A 21,345-nucleotide genomic window follows, 5' to 3' on the forward strand; every position below is an offset into this window, starting at 1 on the left:
CCTCCATCAGCAACCTTCCCTTTCTCTTAAGTAATACTCTTCTAATACAAACACGCACTGATTTCTTCTATTTAAAATAACATATAAAATGACAAAACACCCTTCGTGTGACCTCAGCTCTCCAGCTACCACCTCATTTCTCTGTCCTTCCTGGCAGCAAAACTCACTGTAGGGGTTCCACCTATACTTACAAGTCCCCCGCTCTCCGTTTCCTTCTTTAGCCCAGGCCCGAACAGGTTTCGCTCCTACTGGTCCGCAGAAACCACTCTGGTGACGATCACCAACGACCTCTGCATGGTCCAATCTGTCACTCCGTCAGTGCTCAGTTCGAATGCTGACCCGATGCTGATCCTCCCTCCACCCCGTGACTTGGTTTCCGGGACACCCCACTCTGAATCTGCCTCCTACGTCACCGATTGCTGCTTCTCAGTTGCTTTTGCTGGTTTCTTCTCTTCCAGCAAACTTCTTCAAGTCCACAGTCCTCTTCTCTGTCATGTTTTTGTTCACTCCCGTGAGGTGTCATCTCATCCACGGTTTTAAATACCATTTGCATGGACTCTTTATATGTCGATGGCCAGACCCCTCTCCTTTGGATGCCTGCTCCCTATCTCCATGGGGATGCCTCAGAGATCCCCCAAATTTAAGTCCTCACCTGCCTGCCCTGTGGTGTCCTCCATCTCCATCTCAATAGTTGGTGACTCCATCTTTTCATCACTCAAACAAAAAATCCCAGGAGTCACCTTCGACACCTTTCTTTCTCTTACACTCTAACTAATCAGGCAGGGAATTCCAAATATATTCAGAATTCAACCAGTCCTCACCATCTCTGCTGCCACCAACCAGCATGAGCGGTCTTCATCTCGCACCCAGACTGCCACATCAGCCCTCCACTGCGCTCCCTGCTTCCATCCTTGTCCCCCTATAGCTTACTCTCAATACGGTGTAAGTCAGATCATGCTGCTCCTAGGGACGGCTCCTACAGTGGCTCCCCTTTTCACTCAGAGGAGAAGTCAGCATCCCTACTGTGCCCTACAAGGCCCTGCATGGTCAGGCCCTCTCTTCTCTTTGGGACGTCCTCCTAATACCCTCTTTGCTCACTTTACCCCAACCACACTGGCCTCCCTGCTGCGACTCCTGAAAAGTGTCACGCGGAGTCCTGCCTTAGGGCCTTTGCCTTCTGCCAGGGCACTCTTTCCAGATACTTTAGCCAACTCCCCCAATTCCTTTGAGCCTCTTCTCAAACCTCAACTCGAGCGGGCCCTCTGGAGCGCCCTATTTAAAATGGCAGGCTCCTTCTCCTATACTCCAGAGTCTATCTGCCCTGTTCCACTCCCCCCCTGCCCCCACAATACTTATTATTTTAAAATTCTTTGTGTTTATGCATTCTATTTATTCATCGTCTGTCTCCTCTCTTCCATCTCCAACAGAATGTAAACTCCATGAAAGCAGCATCTTGTCTTTTGGTTCATTGCTGTATCTATAAACTCTTATATAAATACCCAATAAACATCTGCTGAATGAATGAAATCCTAGAAACCAATATGTTGCTTTAAGGATGGGGTAAACCAACTGTGTCAACAGTTACTGAAATTAAAGAATATTCTGACAGGTTTAATACATTTAGGCAAGGACCTTGGGGCACAGAAATAATTCAGAGCAGAGAATCACAGAACCATTCCCGATAATCTTAGAGGTATCCTGGCAAATGGTGAAAAATGCCTGAGAGCAAAGATGTTCATAAAAGAAAAGAAAGTAAATGACAGAAATCGGGTGAGTTTGGAGTTATAGGCAAAATTCTAGAACAGATTATTAAAGATGGTTTGTGAACAGGAAGTGGAAGTGGTCCTCACTTGGGGCCGGGAAGACCTCCCAACGTACAAGTTACATGCCTTTGTTCCTATCCTAACTTGGGAACTCATTGACTTGACAGAAGAAATGGTAAATCTGGCTCAAGGTCAAGAGTCCTGGCTTCCAAGGGTAATTTGTAAGCTGTTCAAGATGAGCAAGAGCTCTTAACAAAGGTTCAGAAGAGCAGGGAGCAGCGGGTCCTGAAAGTGGAAGGATACCTCGTACTGTCCTTTGCACACCTGTATGTGCCCACTCTGGGGAGACCTCAGGGAGGGGGAGCCACATTATAAACATTAGGACTGGAAGGATACCAGCAAGAAATCTAACAAGTCTCTTATAGGGGCAGATGATAAAATACAGGAGGTACTATCATGAATGGTGGTAAGGGTCATCTTTGTCATTAGAATCACAGCTAATCATTTTGGGGGAAACTTACTATTTTGCTAAAAACAGTTCTAGAAGACTAACATTTTCAAAACAACCCTATGAGGGAAGATCTATTATTATCCCTTTTTTGCAGATAAGAAAATTAAGGCACAGGGAAGCTGAGTAACTAGTTGTTCAAGGTCATATAACTAATAAGTGGCAAAGTTAGCATTCAAATGTAGGTTCCAGAGCCTGCCCTTGAGGTATAATCTGGATTCACTTTAGAAAACCCCATGAACTCTTGAAGTACTGAGTAATATAGGAATGAGAATCTCAAAGGAAGTCTCGAGAGGTATGCCATCCCAATTCTCAACTTAGCTCTGTCCTGTTGAACATTTTTTTCAAATGACATAAAGAAACTAAAAGATTGCTTATAAAATCAGGAATGACAAGGAATTTGGGGAAGAGCTAAGATATTCTGATGACAGAATGAGGATTCAAAAATATCGCAAAAGACTGAAATGATGAGCTAAAAATAACATTAAATTTAATGGGTAAACGTGAGATCTTGAATTCAAGTTTAAAAAAATCTTCTACAAATACAGCATAGAAAAGATAAGGCTAATTTCAACCTTACCCCCTACAGCTAACCAGTGGCCATGTCCTACAAATTTGCCTCCTAGTGTCTCTTGATTTGTCCCTTTCCTACCACCTCCTTTGCCTCTTCTTCAATTCAGGAACTCGTTGCCTCTCTTCCTCTCCCTCCCCCTCCACACTCTTGCATTTCCAGTCCATCATACACGAAGCTCAGAAAAGTCTCCCTGACGCACAGGTCTGGGCCTGGTACTCCCCATTTATTCTCCCTCAGTGGTTCCCCACTACCTAATTTTACAAGGCCAAGCTCCTTGAGCTTGGTATTCAAGATCCTCCATTTTGGCTCAGCCTTCCTTTCCAAAACCCAAACATTCATCAGTCATTCTTTCTTTTCTTACTCTTCCCACCTCCTTGACAATGCTCTGGTTCCTTCCTTCAGCTCCTTTAGCCCAAATCCTAACTCCTCCTCATTCTTCACAAGGCCTACTTCCTACCCTTCATGGAGGCGCTCCTGTCCTCAAGTCGTTTCTTCTTCCTAGAGCATGTCAACCTATCTTTTATTTTCCATCACAAATTAACACTGTGGACATACCTGTCTTGGTCTCTGATTTACTTTTCTATTCTCTACCAAGAAGGTAAACTCATTAAAGTTATAATCTCTGACTGACTGACTGACTGCTTTATCCTCACACACTCACATTGTCTCGGATCTGGTAAATGCTCAATACATCTCTGACAAATGTGATTGTACGATGTAATGAGAAGCACCGTGTCCAGCACTGGGTTCTACACAAGGAAGGACTTTTGCTGAACTATCAGGCAACCATACTGGTGCTTCCCCTGCATCCCTGCAATGTCCTTTATTCTGTCCGTCTCCCTACATCCCATCTGTCTTTCTAAGGCCAGCACACATCTCACCTGTGAAATCTTTTCTGACTCCAGTCTCCCTTTCTTTTTCTCTCTCATCTTCCATTCCTTCTACTCTTTTGTCCCACATTGTGCAAGTAGCACCTGATTACATACTCTACTTTCCTATCTATCCTTAATTATATATCACATAAAATTTAGTATTATATACTCCTTTCTTCCCTAATTGTTTCAGGTCTTGTCAACCAGACCATAATTTGTTCCTATTATTAGCTTATTACCAGAAGTGCTATGATCTTTTCCATGGCTCGGTGAGATTTCTGAGCTCAGAGAAAAGAGATCGGAGGGAAAACTAAAGGTTTTCAAGTTCATAACAATGGTTTTTCAGTTCTGCGCATGCTGGAAACAGGTGTAGCTGTCCTGTCATGACGGTAGAAAGGCTCTAGATTAAGTATCCAGAGAAGCACATTTTAAGAACTAAAAAGAAATCATACTGTAGATTATTAAGGGATCCTAAGAATTCGAAATTGCTTTCCTTTAAAGATCTTTTAGGATCACAAGATGGACTAACCACGATCTGGCATTTCCTCAAAGACCAATCTTAATGATTCTAGGTTTTCATGGAAATCCAGGCTGACACTTTTTCTCTGTCACTCAATGGCAGGCCTAAGTGGCTCTGTCCCTTGGTCCCTCACATTCCCTCTATTGGTGTGACTACACATGCATCTAGGAGGCTATTTCTGTGGCATGTGCTCTCGTCAGAGCCCTTGACAAACGCAAAACTGGTCCTCCCTTAGAATGGTGGAAAAACAGTGTCTCCAGGCGGGGCACTGGTCAGGCTCACAACCGAAGCTCTACCTGCAGGCCGCTGCACAGGTGTCCTTGTACTCCTGCAGCTTCACGCACACCATGTTGAGGAACTGATCCGAGTACGCGCTCAGGTCGTGCATCAGGTTCATGAGGTCCTGCACTGTCTTCTCCACAATGATTGTGCTCTGGGAGAGGACACAGAAATTCATCAGTTTTTTTTTTTTTTTTTTTAATTCAAGTCATGTGTAGGACAAGGAAGGACAACTGAAAGGATGCTATCATTTAAGACGTGAGTTTCCCGGGAGGATGCGGCACTGACAAATACCGATTAAAAAGAGCCAAATTAAGTATCTTCCATGATGCCGGTCTTCCAAAGGCCTGAGAAAGTACTTTCTGCGGAAAGATGCAGGACAGGGGTTTATGGATTGGTTTCATGGAATTCTTGGTATCCACAAGATATGGGTATGGCTTTTAAGAAAGAAAATGCATATTTGGTTGGAGACTGAGTTATCACCTCCAGGGCTGCACTTTGAGATTAGGGACCTACGAAAGGCAGCTCAAAGAAAATGCCCTCCAGGATCCGTTGTAAAAGTTTCAAATCCATCCACCTCTTCAGAACAACAACTAACATTTGTATTGTGCCTTACAGCTTGTAGAATGTTTTCACATACACAGCATATGTTCTCTTATTTGAGACTCACATTAATCACGGTAATCATTAACACTGGGTTCTTCCAAGTGCAAAGTGCAGGGGTAGGGGGGCGCCTGGGTGGCTCAGTCAGTTAAGCGACTGCCTTCGGCTCAGGTCATGATCCCAGGGTCCTGGGATCGAGCCCCGCATCGGGCTCCCTGCTCAGTGGGGAGTCTGCTTTTCCCTCTGCCCCTCACCCCGCTCATGCTCTTTCTCTCTTGCTCTTTCTCAAATAAATAAAAATCTTTTTTTTTAAGATTTTATTTATTTATTTATTGGAGAGCGAGCGAGAGAGAAACAGCATGAGAGAGGAGAGGGTCAGAGGGAGAAGCAGGCTCCCCGCTGAGCTGGGAGCCCAATGTGGGACTCGATCCCAGGACCCTGGGATCATGACCTGAGCCGAAGGCAGTCGCTTAACCGACTGAGCCACCCAGGCGCCCTCAAATAAATAAAAATCTTAAAAGAAAATTATTAACAAGTGCAAAGTGCAGGGCTAGGCACGCTACACACTTCAGCTCACTTCATCCTCTCAACGTGCCTACCTGTCAGGTGAGTTCCACAATCATCCCCAGTTTAAAGATGAAAAAACAGGCTTAGAAAAGGAAGTAAGCAGAGCCAAGGGCTGCAGGCTTCACTCTTTTAACTACACCACTCTGCCTTGGAGCTAGCCCGGAGTTCCCCTGCTTGTCGTCCTACCATTTTCTCGTTAGATCAGAATATTTCCTATTGTTGCTGAGCACTGGCCAAAGGGACTCAGACATATTTTAGAAACAGAATTAGAGCAATATTCCAGGGAAACAATAATAAGCCCATCTTGCAGCTAGAGACTGATAGCACTGTGCAGCAGATCAGCGTTCTATCTGCAGTGAGGCATATTCATAGTCAACTCTAAATCTTGGATTAAGACAAGACTGGGTGGTTGAAACCATTAGTTCATGCCTCTTTCAAAAGGAAAATTACATTGGAGTAAATATTAATCACAAGCCTAGCACCTTGGAATCCTTTGATCAATAACTGGTTTGTTGAAGATGAATATGTATTTATATATGTATTTATTTTACATAGAATTATAGAAGCTATGGTAGACTTGGCCATAAAAGTAAACATTAAAAAAAATTTTTTTTCCTATGCTGACAGTGACCTGTGGAAAAATATCAAAGGCATTTTATTCTGCTTAAATGCAGACTATGGGGTACAGGGTCTTGGTTAATTTTTTTTTCTTCTAAAAATAAAAAGAATGGATAAAATTGTACAGCTCTTCTCAACACAATGGAGGATCAGCTTGAGTTATGAGTTCCATGTGTGTGTTTATTCAAGATTATTTGGCTGCAGAGGTTTCTTATCTTCTGTCCTGCTCCCCCACTACTCCCCACCCCCCCACGAAGTAAAATAATCAGAAGGTGAAAAGGAAGGAGCAGTTATATTCTGTAAGGCAAACCTCACAGGAAACCAAATTACAGTCTCTATAGAATCCCCACAAGTTCAACTTCCTTTTCTGTATTGATTTTAAGAATAAAGCACTGCAGCTTCACCCTGATCCATAATCCCGCTCCTCTGTATTTGTGTGAGTGACAGGAATTGATTCTGCTTCGCTACATGTCCCCACGCTGCTCAGAAGAATCTAAAATCCTCATCCTGATTCAGAACACAGGATATCCTATAACATGTGGACAGCAATTAATAAAGGAGAGTGGAGTTCAGCCAACCTAACAAAGCCTCCTTAAAATCTAAAACACCATAGGGAAGAGGAGCACGGGGAGACTGCTTGGGTTTACTGAGAGAAAGGGCCTGGTTCTATTTCCAATTAAGCTATTGATAATTAACTCCAGGCAGGTTTGGGTAACCTCTTCCTTTCTTATGACTCAATTTGGGTCTTTTAATAACCAAGGATGCTTTGGTGACTCCTCAACTGGCCTTCATCACTCCGGGATTCAATCAGTGGGCTGGTGCTTTTACACAGAGGGAAAGATGTCGAATTGTTCTCAGGTCATCTCAGGTGTGTCTGGTCTTCCTGATTAGATGGTCAACTTCTCAAAAGCAAGAGTGGCATTCTTCATTTCCCTTTGTCCATCTCCCATCCTTCCCCTCCCCCACCAGTTTATGATTTCTCAGGACCTTCAGGACAATGCAACTATAAGAGAAACAGTACTAATAATGTTAGCACATAAATAAACTTCTCCGAATGTCACACACATCGGGGATGCTAGACACAGGAATCTCTGCATTCTGCAGTCTCGTTGGGTGGGTTCAGGGTGGTCTGTGTTTATTCCTGTGACTGTCGGAGGGGAAGGGGAAAATTCAAGCACATGGGAACATCCCCCGGAGATAAAGGTTTTGGGGTAAATAGGAAGTACCTATAAGGGCATGATTAGAATGTCATAGTTTAATTCTAATGATCGTGCTCAACAAAAAGCTTATGTGATGCTATATGATTACATACAATTTTCCAGCTATTTGGTTGGTTTACCTTGTCATGGCAGCACTCTGGATAATCAATCACTACATTCTCTTCAAGGAAAATGACACTGTAGTTTGCCAAATGATGGGGTATTTTTACAGGGGGAAAAAAGTTCCCATTTTCCAAGAATTTATTACAATTTCCAAATCAGTGGCTCTGACAGATAAGTGTTGAAAATATCAAATTTCTAACAAGGTCAATTCTGTTTTTATTTATTTGATCTCTTTGGCATCTCAAATGATGTACTGACTTGTTATTAATTTTGGGATTTGCCAATGTTGAATATAATGACTTTATAATAAGTAAAACCCTGATTATATTCATGATAATTTCTACCAAACATATCACAAGTGATTCATATTTGTTTAGAAACAACTCAATTCTCATTTCTTGCAACTTATTACCAGGTAATAAAGTCTGGGCATGACACGAAAAATGAGAAAAGGAAAAAAAAATCCCAAGATAGCGGATGCAATAAAAAAGCCATTGCTATGAAAAATAACTAAAGTTTCTTATAGAGATGCACCAGCGGGCTAAAATAGGAAGAGGGTGTACAAGGACCAGCTCTTTGGTTCTGTGCTTTAAAAAAAAATTTAATGAATGAATGAAGATGATTGGACCTTTAAGACCTTGTCCATTGTTTGCCAAAATGGGGCTCTGCAGCATGATACTAATAGTAATATTATAGAAAATGGACTCTAAGTTCAAGTAATTTGGAAAATGCTGAGTTAAAGAAAACTGAAGTGGTTTCTTCACTGGAGGACTTTGGAAACTTTTACTATGCTAATGTCATTGTGAATCTGAAAGAGGTAAATGTGGTATTCAATCTTCCCTTAATTATTTAAGAAAACATTTTTCATAGCAAAGCACAGATCTTTTCACATCTTCTGGAACAGTGCTTCCAGAACACAGTTTGGGAATGACTCGCCAGTTCTCTGGTTGTACTGATGAGGACCCTATGCCTAGCGACATGCTTGAGGACTCACAGGGAGTCCAGCTAGGAACAGGGTGAGAATCTGAGCCTCTTCCTCCTCAGTCCCTTTCCTACATGCCCAGCCTTTTAAGTTCTGGCCCCTGCCCCACCTCTCTAACCTTCTCTCCAGCTCCACTGAGCATGCTAACCCTGTGCTCCAACCACAAGAAACTATTAGTTATTCCTTGACTGCATCAAGCTACTTACTGCCTCTGTGTCTTTGAGCTTCCTAATCTCTGGGCCTGGAATGCCCTTCCTAGCACATGTCTGCCGTCCTTGAAAATCAGCCCAAAGGCTACCTGCTCTGATTTAGATGCCCCTCCTCAGTGCTACCAGAACACCCTAGGTACAATTTAGCCCAAGCCCTCAATGGAGTATGGCACCCACTGGTTTGCTTGACTGTCTCTTCCGCTAGACTATCTATTCCTTTGATCAGTGACTATCCTTTCATATTTCTACTCCTTAGTAGCGAAGTGTCTGGCATATTGTAGGTGTTCACGAAATGTTTATTAATGAAAATGCACAGCACATTCAGAACGGTGAAAAGACAGATTTAGAGTAGAATTATGATGCAAAATAGTGAGCCAAAAGCCTGACCTGTGAGGTGGAATCAGACCACAGCCTCTTTATTACTATATTCCTGTATCTTAATTCCCACTGTTCTAATAACTGAATATTTATTGTGACTACAGATTTTAGATTTCTCTACAAAAATATTTTGAATTTCACCTGACTGTATGATTTTCTGTAATGGCAGCCCATTATACATACAACCAAATGTGCTAATTTTAAGAAATATAAATAAATTCACAATTCAGGAAAAACAAAACCAAAAACCTTGAGTTTGGAGAATGCAGTCTCTGTATGTGTGCCGTTTTAGTCCCTGGAGCAGGGATGGTTCAGAGATGCTACAAAGACCCCAAGGTTCTTGAAAACTGCTTTAGGAAGCACTTGAGAGAAAACAGTAAATTCAGATACACCCCCACACTACCACACACACACCAGCAATTGTGGAGGGAGGGGACTTCACAAATGTTAGATGAGGACAATAATGTTTCTGTTTATTGGGACACATTCAACTACAAGTCAGTAAAGCTTGCCCTACCATACCATCTTTCCAGTTATTATCAGCTCCATGTGATAGTTCACTATATAATAGCTACAGTAATGACAGTAATGCTGGAAGCCAAAAGGAAGTCTGCTTCTCATTTTTTAATCTATGTTTTGATTTGTGTGATGTTTAAAATGTTCTGAAAGGGTCTGTTCCTTTAATAAGCTATCTGGTAAAAGTCTATGCATCCAGGGAGCTGGTACCTGAGAAAATGCCCTTCTATTCTCTTCCCCATCATCCTCCACCTCACAAGGAGAGGGATCTGTTAAAAACTTATGTCTCCTACAGAAATGAGTGCTTATGTCCACTGAAAGACATGAACACAAGGAGTCACAGCAGTTTTATTTATAATAGCAAAAAAAAGGGGCGATTGTTGTGTGCATCAGTAACTGAAGGGGCAGATACCGTGTGGTGTAGTCACACAATGGAATACTACAGAGCAATGAAAAAGGACGAGCCACCACTGCATGTGACCACATGGATGGATCTCACTGACCGTGAGCTGAGTAAAGCATTCAGACACAAAGGGAAACAACGGCATGACTGCTATTATTGTAGTTCAAAAACAAGCAGAAGTCATTTCTGGTGGTAGAAGTCAGAACAGTGGCCACCCTTGGAGGGGGTGGGTCCTGACTGAGAAGGCGAGAATCTTCCAGGTATTGGAAACATCTTGATTGGGCAGCTGTTCCATGAGTAAACATATACGTAAAAATTCTTCACACTTAAGATTTGTACGCTTTATAGTTTGTAAGTTTAATGTCAAAAGAAAACATTTAAAGTGATATCTGATTATGTTCTCACCAACTTAACTCTTGAATGCATGAGGCCCTGCATTCTTCAGATAACTGGCAAGGCCCTTCATGACAGGGCTTCTGTCTACTCCCCCAGCCTCATCGGCTACCATTTCCCCTTGCCTCTCTGAGAACCGGCTACCTGGGGCTTCTTCAGTTCTTCTTTCCCATTTCAGGGCCCTGTACTTGCCTACAAAGTTCTGTCCCCTGTCTTCCTTTCTTAGAGTACTTTTCCTTATCTTTCAGATCTCAGCTAAAACCTCCTTTCTGTAGAAAAACTCTTCCCAACCCCCATTAGGTCCTCCTGTTAAAAACACCTACAACATCTCTCTCCTGCCCCTTTGGTTCTACTTCTCTGGAGAACTCAGATGAATACACCTTCGTTAGGGGCGGGGGAGATCCTGACTGGGAGGGACATCTGGTTGGTGGTTACGTACACGCATGTTAGATGTCAGTCATAAACAATTCTGTCCAACCATTATACAAATGAATAGGTACCCCTTCAACAACTTGTCTGAGAGTACCATCTGTACGTGCGTAAGTATTCTAGTACAGTGGTTTTCACTCACGGGCTATGCTTAAACTGTGAAGATGTAGCCATATTGTTGGCCATACTACTACAGACCACTGGATGCCAACCGTTGGGAAGGACCAGAAGCTGTCTGGGGATAGGGCAGGGAACTTAATTATTAAAGAGATACACCTTTATTACATCAAGATTTTCTCTGGGCCAAATAGTAGGCTAACTGCAGGAGATAAAAAGCCAGATGAGACAAGGTTCCCACTCTCCAGTGGTCTTAGATATTAGTAGGAGGAGACCAACGAGTTCACAGATAAAGACAATAAAGTCTCCTAGGTGCTATCCTGGGCAACTGTGTATTTTACAGCAGAGGCAGAGAGAAGGAAAGTTAATTGAACTGGGGTGGGGGTGGGGCAGTGGTGGGAAAGAGGAAGTTGTCATTGAATTGATTTCTGAAAGATCAATAGTGACTTATAGATTGACAAAAATGGGGAAATAGTACTTCAGGTAGAGAGAGCAGCATGAATGTGAAATAGCGTGGGATTCAGGGAAGTGTGAGTTGTTCTTCATGGCTGTGATGAAGGGGGTGTGTGTGTATGTGTAGATCGGGAAGGCTGTGACAGGAAGTCAGAGCTAGATGTTGGAGGTCCTTGCATAACAATATGTGTACTTGGTACCTAAATATTTGGAGTATCCCCCTTTTACCCTCTCCAGCAAGAAAATGCAACAAACTAATCCTGTCTGATGTCACTAACCATTAGATGATCCACTCCAAGTGTAGGAAGGTAATTTCAAAAGGTTCTACTCTTGAGAAAAGACAAACTTCTATAACCAACAGGGAAATACATTCTGAAGCTCCATCTGGCAGGGTGAAGAGAATTACAGTTTATAAATAGGCTTAATCAAAGAAAATATAAGGTCAAATTTTGGGCAACCAGCAATACTATACCTCTTTAGAATTCACATACGTGATTGTAAAATTTACCTGTCAGTTAATAACTTGGAAAATGTATACGATGTAAACTACTCATAATATTTTCTTAGCATTTTGGCTAGAGGATCACTATGCTTGAATAAAATCTGTGCCTAACATATCTTCTAAGCACAGCTGGCTCTTTATGAGGTTTATTTACGGGCTTGTGATTTCATATTCAAAACAAAACAATGTAGCAGGAAAGGGGAAAGAAGTATACAACAGTTGTGCTTAATTAGACTGTCAGATCCCAGGGGGTATCTTTGTTTCCTTACATGCTTCCAATCAGTATGACTGTATATCCAGGTTATCAATTCCCCTGGATGGGTAATGGAACCCAGGGAGTGGAAATATATCAATGAAGAGGTGAACGTTGGCACCTATAAGAGATATACTCAACTCTAGCCCCCAACACACACACACACACACACACACACACACACACACACTTCCAAAATACCTTAAGGTTGCTATTCAGCAAAATACACAGTGCTACAGAAGATACAGAAGTAGAACAATATTAGTAACTATAGTACTTCTTTTGTGCCAAGCAATGCTCTTGAAACAAGCGATATTTCAAGAAAAGATGCCAGTTAAGTGCAAAAAACACAGTAGGGAAATAGCAGTGAAAAGGTGGGAAAGACTGAACTGGGATCTGGAAGATGGGTGAGGTTCAGAATACATGGGGAGGAAGCAGCAAGGTATTTCAGACCAGGGAAAAGCTGGTCTTATGTAGCAAACAGGAGACAAGTGTGGCTGGAGGGGGAGATTCCTGTTGAGGAACCAGAGGAGAAAGGGTTGACTGGCCAGGGGGAGCCCGCCTGAGGAAGGCCTGAATGTCAGGCTGAGGGCTTCCTCCTGTGGGGACAGAAGCAGGGCAGGGGATGAGGGGGTGGATGGAGCTCAGAATCTCAATCTTAAGAGACAAAAGGAACCCTTGCTATCCACAGTCCAATTCTCTGGCTTTAAAAAAGAAAATCAAAACAAATATTGAAGGGCCTGTCAAATGTACACAGCTAGCTAATGACACTTCAGAATCTAGAATCCAGGTCTCTGAGCTCCCTCTGGCCAAAGCTGACGATTAGAGCACCAAATGGAGTAAATTATTATAGTTGATGATTTTTATTGAAAAACATGAAAAATCAATACAGGAAGAAAGAAAAAAACTTGTTTGTCACCCTTCGAGGTGACTATCGAATCAAATTCTTTGAGACCTGATAAAGAGAAAGAATTATGCATTTACTCTGTCTTTCCAGTAGGAACCATATCTATTTCAGGATTATCAAATAGGGAAAGCTCTCCTTTAATGAAGAATGCCAACTAGGAAATATAGAAGAAGTAACAGAATTAGAAAATCATTTTATAGCCTCTAATAAAACAATTGATTTGGGTAAAGATTATCAATTGGTGTTAAAACAAACAGATGAAAGTTGACAGGGAAAATGAATGTTTTTGTAGTGGCAAAGATACACCACACAGATTACTTTCTGGTCACACAAGGAAAACCATAATTGCATGATGGAGGGACCAGATGGTCACAACTCTCACCCAGGGGTCAACCTTCACATCACTAATGTTAGGAAGCCAGCTCTTACAGGTCTACGGACATGATGGAACGTGAAATCTAACATCATCTATTATATATTCTTACTGACACCATTTAACTTCAATCTAATCACACTTTTAGATCTAACATCGAGTAAGAGGAAACTGAGGAAGCTATGAGATGAATACAGAACATGGGATATTGTAGAGCACAGGTGGCTGGGTCTGTTCAACACATCAGCGTTGGGGGAAAAAAAGGACTGTTCTAGATTAAAAGAGCTGCATCACAATTACAGTCCTAGATGGAATCCTAGTTTGGCCAAACTAGTTGTAAAGAACATTTTTGTAAAGTGTGGGAAATTTCAAATTTCTAGATATCAGAAGATATTAAGAACTTACTGCTCATGCTCATAACTGTGACAATGTGATTGTGATAATGAAGAAAATGCTCTTGCTCTGTAGAGAAGTAATACTAAGGTATTTTGGTAGGAAATAGCTTGAAGCCTTGCTTCAAACATGAGAAAACCAGATGAAACATATGAAATACTAGTTCTCAGATGCTGGAGAAGGAAAGTAATTGAGGTGGGCCCCACGAATGCCCCCAGCTAGTTTCCAGGCGATGGTGCAGGAAAGGGGGGACCTGCATGGAGCCTGGGAGTCGTACTGAGTGAAGGAGAGAATCTGGAGCTTTGGAAGATTAAGGCAAGTAGGGCTTTGTGGAGTGAAATACTGGAGGGGAAGGAGGTGTACACTGAGAGCAAGGGAGAGGGAGAGATTGAGATCTTTCTGGAGGTCTTTAGCAGGGTCCCCTCAAATCTTTGGCTGAGTACTGATCTGTGCCCGTGGGGCAGGAATTACTAATACTGGTGAAAGAACTACCTGGAAAAAGCAGGTAGAATTCCCAGACTTCACACAGGGCGAGGGATGGTTCCCATTAGCCAGAGTGGATGAGCAACCTCATAGATATGGCAATGGGTTGAGTCCTCAGGAAGGTACTGCGCCTCGGGTAGTGGGGTCAAATTAGCCTTAGACTAAAGGTTGGCCTGGACATGTCTCACAAAGCCTGGAAGCGAACCTCGAAATGATCAGTGTAATTCTATCACTAAAATGTGTCCTAAAACAAAGCTCAATAATATTTAAAGCACTACAACAAAATCCAGCACCCCAAAATGTTAAATAAATAAATCAATAAATCAATTAACCAATAAATCAATCACCATGCCCAGCATTCAACAAAAGTTTACCTGGCATGCAAAGATGTGAGAGACTACATAAGAAAAAGGAAAATCAGTTAAGAACAGTCCCAGAAATGACACAGATAATAGAATTAGTAGACAAGGAGGTTAGAACCACCATGATAAATATGTTCCTATGTTCAAGAACATAAAGCAAAACGTGAACATGACAAGAAGAGACATGGAAGACACAGCAATAGAAACTATCCAAAATAAAACACAGAGAAAAAAATGACAATGATGAAACAGAGAGTCGGTGAACTGTCTGTGGGACAATATCAAGCAACCTAATATATGTAACTAACGTTCCCAAAGGAGGTGGAGGGCAGAAAAAAAATATAATGGCTGAACCTTTTCCACATCTGATGAAAACTATATGCCCACAGATCCAAGAAGCTCAACAAACCTCAAACGGAAGATGACAAAGACTATAGCAAGGCACGCTATCACCAAATTGTTGAAAACCAGTGAGATTAACAGAAAAGAATCTTAAAAACAGCAAGGAAAAAGGAAATGAAGTCTGAAAGGAAAAATGAAGAATTCAGGCCTTTTGAGTCCCATTTCAATGTTCTCTCTAGTGCCCCCAACACTGTGCCCGGTCCTGGGGAGGGTGGTGTGAGACGGAGGTGGACGACGCTGATACATGGAGGTGAGAGCCGTAGGACATCACAACAAGCAGACTGCCCGGGGCCCCAGCAGGAGTCCACGGTGGCTTGACCAGCAGTGAAAGGGCGAGAAGAGGACCCAAGAAAGAAAAAAAGAACAGGGACAAAGAAAAAAAAGTGAGGAAAACAAAGTATGCAAAAAGCCAAGAAAGAAGAGTTTCAAGGAAGAGGGGTCGTGTAAGGGCCTCTGATCTTTATGAACAAACAAACTACTCACAAAATCCTCCAACAGAGAAGGAAAAATCTCCAATGTTAGACTGACTCCAGGTAACAGTGTGCCCTGGAACTTTATATCCCAGTTGTGTATTTCTATTCTCTTTCTGCTTAAAGGGCCCATATTATTCCATGCTCTACCACCTAATTATATACATATTAAAAACCAAAACCAAAACCAAAAAACCCGTCCTTCATTCTTTTCCTTAACCCAACCAACACAAAATTGTTTTTTTAAAAAAGGTAATTTACGGGGCGCCTGGGTGGCTCAGTCAGTTAAGCGTCTGCCTTCGGCTCAGGTCATGATATCAGGGTCCTGGGATTGAGCCCCGCACTGGGCTCCCTGCTCAGCGGGGTATCTGCTTCTCCCTCTCCCTCTGCCTGCCGCTCCCCCTGCTCGTACTCTCCCCTCCCCGTCAAATGAATAAATAAAATCTTTAAAAAAAAATAAGGTAATTTACACAAAGAAAAATTTAATAACAAGAAGCAGCATAAAAGTAAAAAGGCATGAAAAAGAACAAATATAGGTGAACCTCCATGAAACAGGTATATATTCAAAGATAACCAAAGATAATCAAGTTAACTTGATTGATGAATGTAAAATACTCAAGTACCCTTATTTCCTTTCTCTTATTTTGGATAATACCTGTAAAAATAACCAGCATTTATGGGATATAAAAAACATGAATGTGAGAACAAGCTACCTACCTGTCTATCCATCTGCCAGTCTAGCCAATATTTACTGAACACCTACTACGTGCCAGGCATCATCACTATGCGACATTCTGGAAATATAACAATTACAAAGAAGGGTGTCACACAGAGGTCTAAGAGCTTTATAGGCATGGGATCGAGCCCTGCACCGGGCTCCCTGCTCGGCGGGAAGCCTGCTTCTCCCTCTCCCACTCCCCCTGCTTGTGTTCCCGCTCTCGCTGTCTCTCTCTCTGTCAAATAAATAAATAAAATCTTTAAAGAAAAAAAATATAGGCATCATCTCATTTAACTCCTTATAAATTCTATTTAACTATCTATAAGATGGGTATTACTATCCCCATTTTACAGCTGAGGAAACTGAAGTACTAAGAGATCAAAGAGTTGTCCAAGGACACGCAACTGGAAGATTGTAGCTTCAGTCAGGATGTGAACCCAGGCAGCCTGAACCTTTTGCTGCTTCTAGTAAAAACAGAAACAGTGAGTGATGAGTTATCTCTTCAGGCAGTCTATGATGCTAGGTGCGGCCGGTCAAGGCAAGTAAGGACTGACTATGGAGGGGTGTCACCATGACCTTCAGACGACGGTTTCAGTGCTGCGGCTGGTGGAACCAGAACCAGATTTATGGGAAGCTGTGGAGGCAGCGTGTGGTGAGGGGACACAGCTGCTCATCTGAGACATCTGTTAGTGAGAGGGAGGTGTGAAATAACTCAGCAAGGAGACAGGACAGAGTCAGGATAGGAAATGGAGACTGAACTCTGCTGCTGGTCACTAGGCTACTATGTATGAGCAGCCTTCTGGGGGCAGAGGCCACGCCAATGCCAGCAGCCCAGCCAAGAGTGAGGCAGCAAGGGCTCTAGGCTCCTGTCTCTTCGTACTTTCCCGATATCTGGGCTCTTTCGTTCACCCAGAATGGCTATCTCGTGCGAAAGCACTGGACTATGGACCTAAGAGACTGCCATACAGGCTCAGGCTAATAATCCAAACTATCTTAAAGTTATCTTTCTGAAATGATGTTTTTGCTTAATTTGCCATGCCCTGCTAACAATATCACCATAGTGATTTCTAACACCCTTCTTCCCGAGAACTCAGAGAACTTCGCAAGTATCTCAGTCAATATCCCAACAGATTGTGAGAAAGTGGAGCAGTCCTTATCATCCCTATTTTTTAGCAAGTCTAACACTTAAAGCAGTTTCAAGGAACAAGTATAACACTTAGGAAGACGTTTTTAAAGAACTCCAGAATATCAAGCTGCCACCAAAGGTGGCCTTAAGTGTTTGCATTTTTTTATATTTCTCAAATCCTCGTTCCACTCTGACTCGTTTCTGTCATGTTACAAAGCATCTGTATTCACAGAAACCCTTCTCCTGAGGTAGTAGTAATATTCAAGCGTTTTATGTGATTATTTTGTCCTTTTAAAGATTTCGCGTCCTTAGCTGCTCCATTTAGTGCCAACAACCAACCAAAGCTGGAAATTCACAGAGCAGGACCTTTATGTTTCTTCTTTTTTGCCGGCAAAGAAACAAACTTTGGCAGGATGCTGTTGAATTTAGTTCATCAGGATCCATTGTGGTAATTTCTGATCTCATGTAGGCCTCTCTCTTCATCAATAATGTAAATCCAGGAACGATAAATGCGAATGACTCATCTCCTAAACTTGGGAAGGTGGGTTAAAGGCCAAGTTGGTGGGCAGGCTGGAATGTCACTGTGGTTGACAAAGAATATGACACTCGAAACGAAATTAAGAGAAATTAAGTACACAAAGATTCAGCTGTCACAATGTTATCTTTGGATTTTAAGTATAAATTTTTCGTAAACGACCTTTACACGTTTCTTCTTTTTTCCTCTTTGGCAGGAGGCTCAGTGACCCACAGTGTGGACACGAGTCGTTAGGGAAGCGTTACGAATATATAAATCAACGTGTCAGAGGAGGAAGTCTGGCCGACCCAGTGGGAGACACACACTTCGCACATACTCGCTCCACTCCGTGCAGGCTCACCTGTCTTCGGTGGCTCATTCCATCTAACAATCAATTATGCTGACAAGTTTCCCTACACATTGTTTCAGCCTCAGTTACTCATGTACCTCAGAGGTGAGATCTGGAGCCCTCTTAGGAGAAGAATGTGCAGGGAGTTTGGCTTCCAGTAAAATAGAACATATGGAACTGGCTGGGGGAGACAGCGTTTGAGCAAGCGTGCAAGCATGCACGCACAAGGGAAAATTTGTTCAAGGGTAGAGATACAACTCAGATATGCCTCATCCTGGGAGAGACGATAAAATTTGTGAAGAGCGAATACATTTTTAAAAAATAGGCCTTGTTTTTGACAAAACTGGCTGTGGCAAACCTAGCATCCCAGCCTATTCTAGGAATAAAGTTAACGGCTCCATATGATCGCTGCACATTGAGCAAACCAGTATGCGCCACTGGGTAAAAGTCAAATGACGAAGACACAGGAGACCTGGACTCCGAATATGGTTTTAAGACTAACTTTGAGACACTGAACAAGTTATTCTTCCTTTCTTCATTCTCGAGGAGTGTCATATTCTTTGTCAACCACAGTGACATTCCAGCCTGCCCACCAACTTGGCCTTTAACCCACCTTCCCAAGTTTAGGAGATGAGTCATTCGCATTTATCCTTCCTGGATTTACATTATTGATGCAGAGAGAGGCCTACATGAGATCAGAAATTACCACAATGGATCCTGACGAACTAAATTCAACAGCATCCTGCCAAAGTTTGTGTGAAACGAATGGCAGGAGAACCACCCACATACTGCCCAGGAAAGCAGCTTTGCTCCTGAATCCAAGAACGGTTAGAGGTTAAAAAATCAGAATAGTGAAGCTTTGATGTGTTTCCTTCTAAGACAATCTCTTCACACAGCAAACACCCACGCCCACTGCGAAGGATATAGCCAACACATGTACAATAATTTCCAGACTTTAGGAGTTCACCAACCAGGAAAAATAAATGAACCAACATAGATCCAACTCTTTATTTTGCCAAGTTATGATGTTTAAAATAAAACAAAACAAAAACGGCTCACTTACAATACCACTCTTTTTATAAAAGTATGATAAAAACATGAATATTTTAACACTAAGAAAATGGAGGAAAATATCAGAAAAAAGTCCTTTCCAAGAAAGTAAACTGGAAAACACACACACACACACACACACAAACACTACACTGACCCTAGTTTTCCCATTTCCTGTGCATCCCATGTTAGACTGGCTGGCCCAGGTGGGACTGAACTGGGGACCACTGCATTACGATTGGAGGGGTTAGGAATCACTATCAGAGCACATGCTTTCCACATCACTATGCCTAATGAGACACAAATGCCAAAGGACAGTGTTCAACTGTTGTGATTGTGCTCAACCTTGGGGTGGGGTGGGTTTTGATTTTAAGTAGGAAGTCATCACTCTACCAAACTGGGGCTTCATATTTATTCTAGAGTCTCTTATTAGACCAGGGATGAGAAGATGAGACAGACTCATATGTTTTTAAAAGCAAGAGAAATTAAGTACACAAAGATTCAGCTGTCACAATGTTATCTTTGGATTTTAAGTATAAATTTGTTTAAAACACAAAATTAATACAAAACTCAAAAGTATTAAATAGAATAATAAAATTGTTCAAAGTCTCTTCATGTGGGTAACTTGGAAGGCACTTTAAGAGCATGCGGATACAATTTGGAAAGGAAACTCTAATGATTCATAAAATTACCAGTTCCCATGTAACTGAAAACAATAGAGCCTACTGCAAAATACAGACAGAGCATTCAATTCATTTTAATGGTTTCTCATTTTTCTTTTAAACTCTCTGCTCCTTTTATCACTAAGATTTTTTTTTTAACGAAAAGTAGAATGTCCCTGCTGCCCATTTTCTTCTTGTATTGTTTCCCTTTTGTTCTAAAAATGAGGGTAAAATTAAGTGCTTAGATCACTAGAGATTTCCAGATGGTCAGACAAATGGGTCCTGAGGCTCCCGGGCTTGCGGTTTGCATAGACACAGACAGACATCTCTCACTTGGTCTCCATGGCTCTTGCTCAATACAAATTCGATTTAGCCTAAGTACCTTCAGTGTGTGACAACCACATTTCTGCCTAGAATGAGGTTCCAAATTGGCTTAATTGCTTCAATCAAAATGGGAATTTTCTATGTATTTCTAAAGTATCCCTTTATTTTCCAGGGACATATATTTGCAACAAGACTGAAAAAGTTTATATTACATATATTTGAATCTTCGCAGACTATGAGGAAATGCGACTATTTTTCTTCTTATTTGTTGTCTCCCTTCCTGCTCTCGACCCCTCCTCTGGTTTATTTTGTTAATCCTTTCCCTGGTTCCCTAGAGCTACTGTTCCTGTGTCACCACCCCAAGGCCAGGTCTGCTCTTCCTTATTTTCCTGTGTTTCTTTTGCTCTTCTAGAATGGAGAACTTCAACTCTCCACCACACAGCAAGTCTGCAGGTCAGAGCTGGATAACAGCTCCAAGTGTAGATTCTGGTAAATACGTATGCATATGTTGCCTATTGTATGCCACACATTATTCCAGGTGCCCTTAAACTGTTAACTCATTTATTTATGAGGTAGATACAATTATCTCCACTTGCCAGATGATAAAACTGAGGCATTCAAAGCTCAAGTTCAGGAACAAGCCTGAGGTAACACAATACAGTGAATAGTACCGTCTGAGGAAAAGCCAGTCAGTCTGGCTCCAGAGTCCTGGCTTTTAAGAAGAATAAGGAGGAGGAGGAAGGAGAAGGAAGGGGGAGGGAGAAAACAGGGGTACAAAGAGAGAATTAAGATGAGCGGGATGGGGGGAAGGGCAGCCTAGGAGTGGCCATGGGTCAACTGTAAAAATCTGGGCTTGGCGTTCCTTAGGGCTCTGGGCAAAGAAATGGAAGGCAGGCATGGCCACAATGGAGGAAGAGTTTTGTCACCTTGAAGAGAAATGGTAAGTGATGT

The 21,345-nt window shown here is 42.1% G+C and overlaps 1 protein-coding gene across 3 annotated transcripts in view; it reads right to left on the bottom strand.

Annotated features, from left to right (window-relative positions):
* The window catches only part of EXOC4 (exocyst complex component 4), a 738,469-nt gene that overhangs the window by 156,737 nt on the left and 560,387 nt on the right, over positions 1 to 21,345 (bottom strand). For all 3 annotated transcript variants that reach the window (XM_045864245.3, XM_064574933.1, XM_064574934.1), the window contains one exon: positions 4,534 to 4,670. In XM_045864245.3, coding sequence (XP_045720201.3) covers positions 4,534 to 4,670 — 137 coding nt within the window. The remainder of the gene's footprint in view (positions 1 to 4,533; positions 4,671 to 21,345) is intronic.

The sequence above is a fragment of the Mirounga angustirostris genome, unplaced genomic scaffold, assembly GCF_029215605.1.
Source record: "Mirounga angustirostris isolate CCGP_5_RB_7025 unplaced genomic scaffold, mMirAng1.0.hap1 SCAF_12, whole genome shotgun sequence".
Taxonomy (NCBI): Eukaryota; Metazoa; Chordata; class Mammalia; order Carnivora; family Phocidae; genus Mirounga; species Mirounga angustirostris.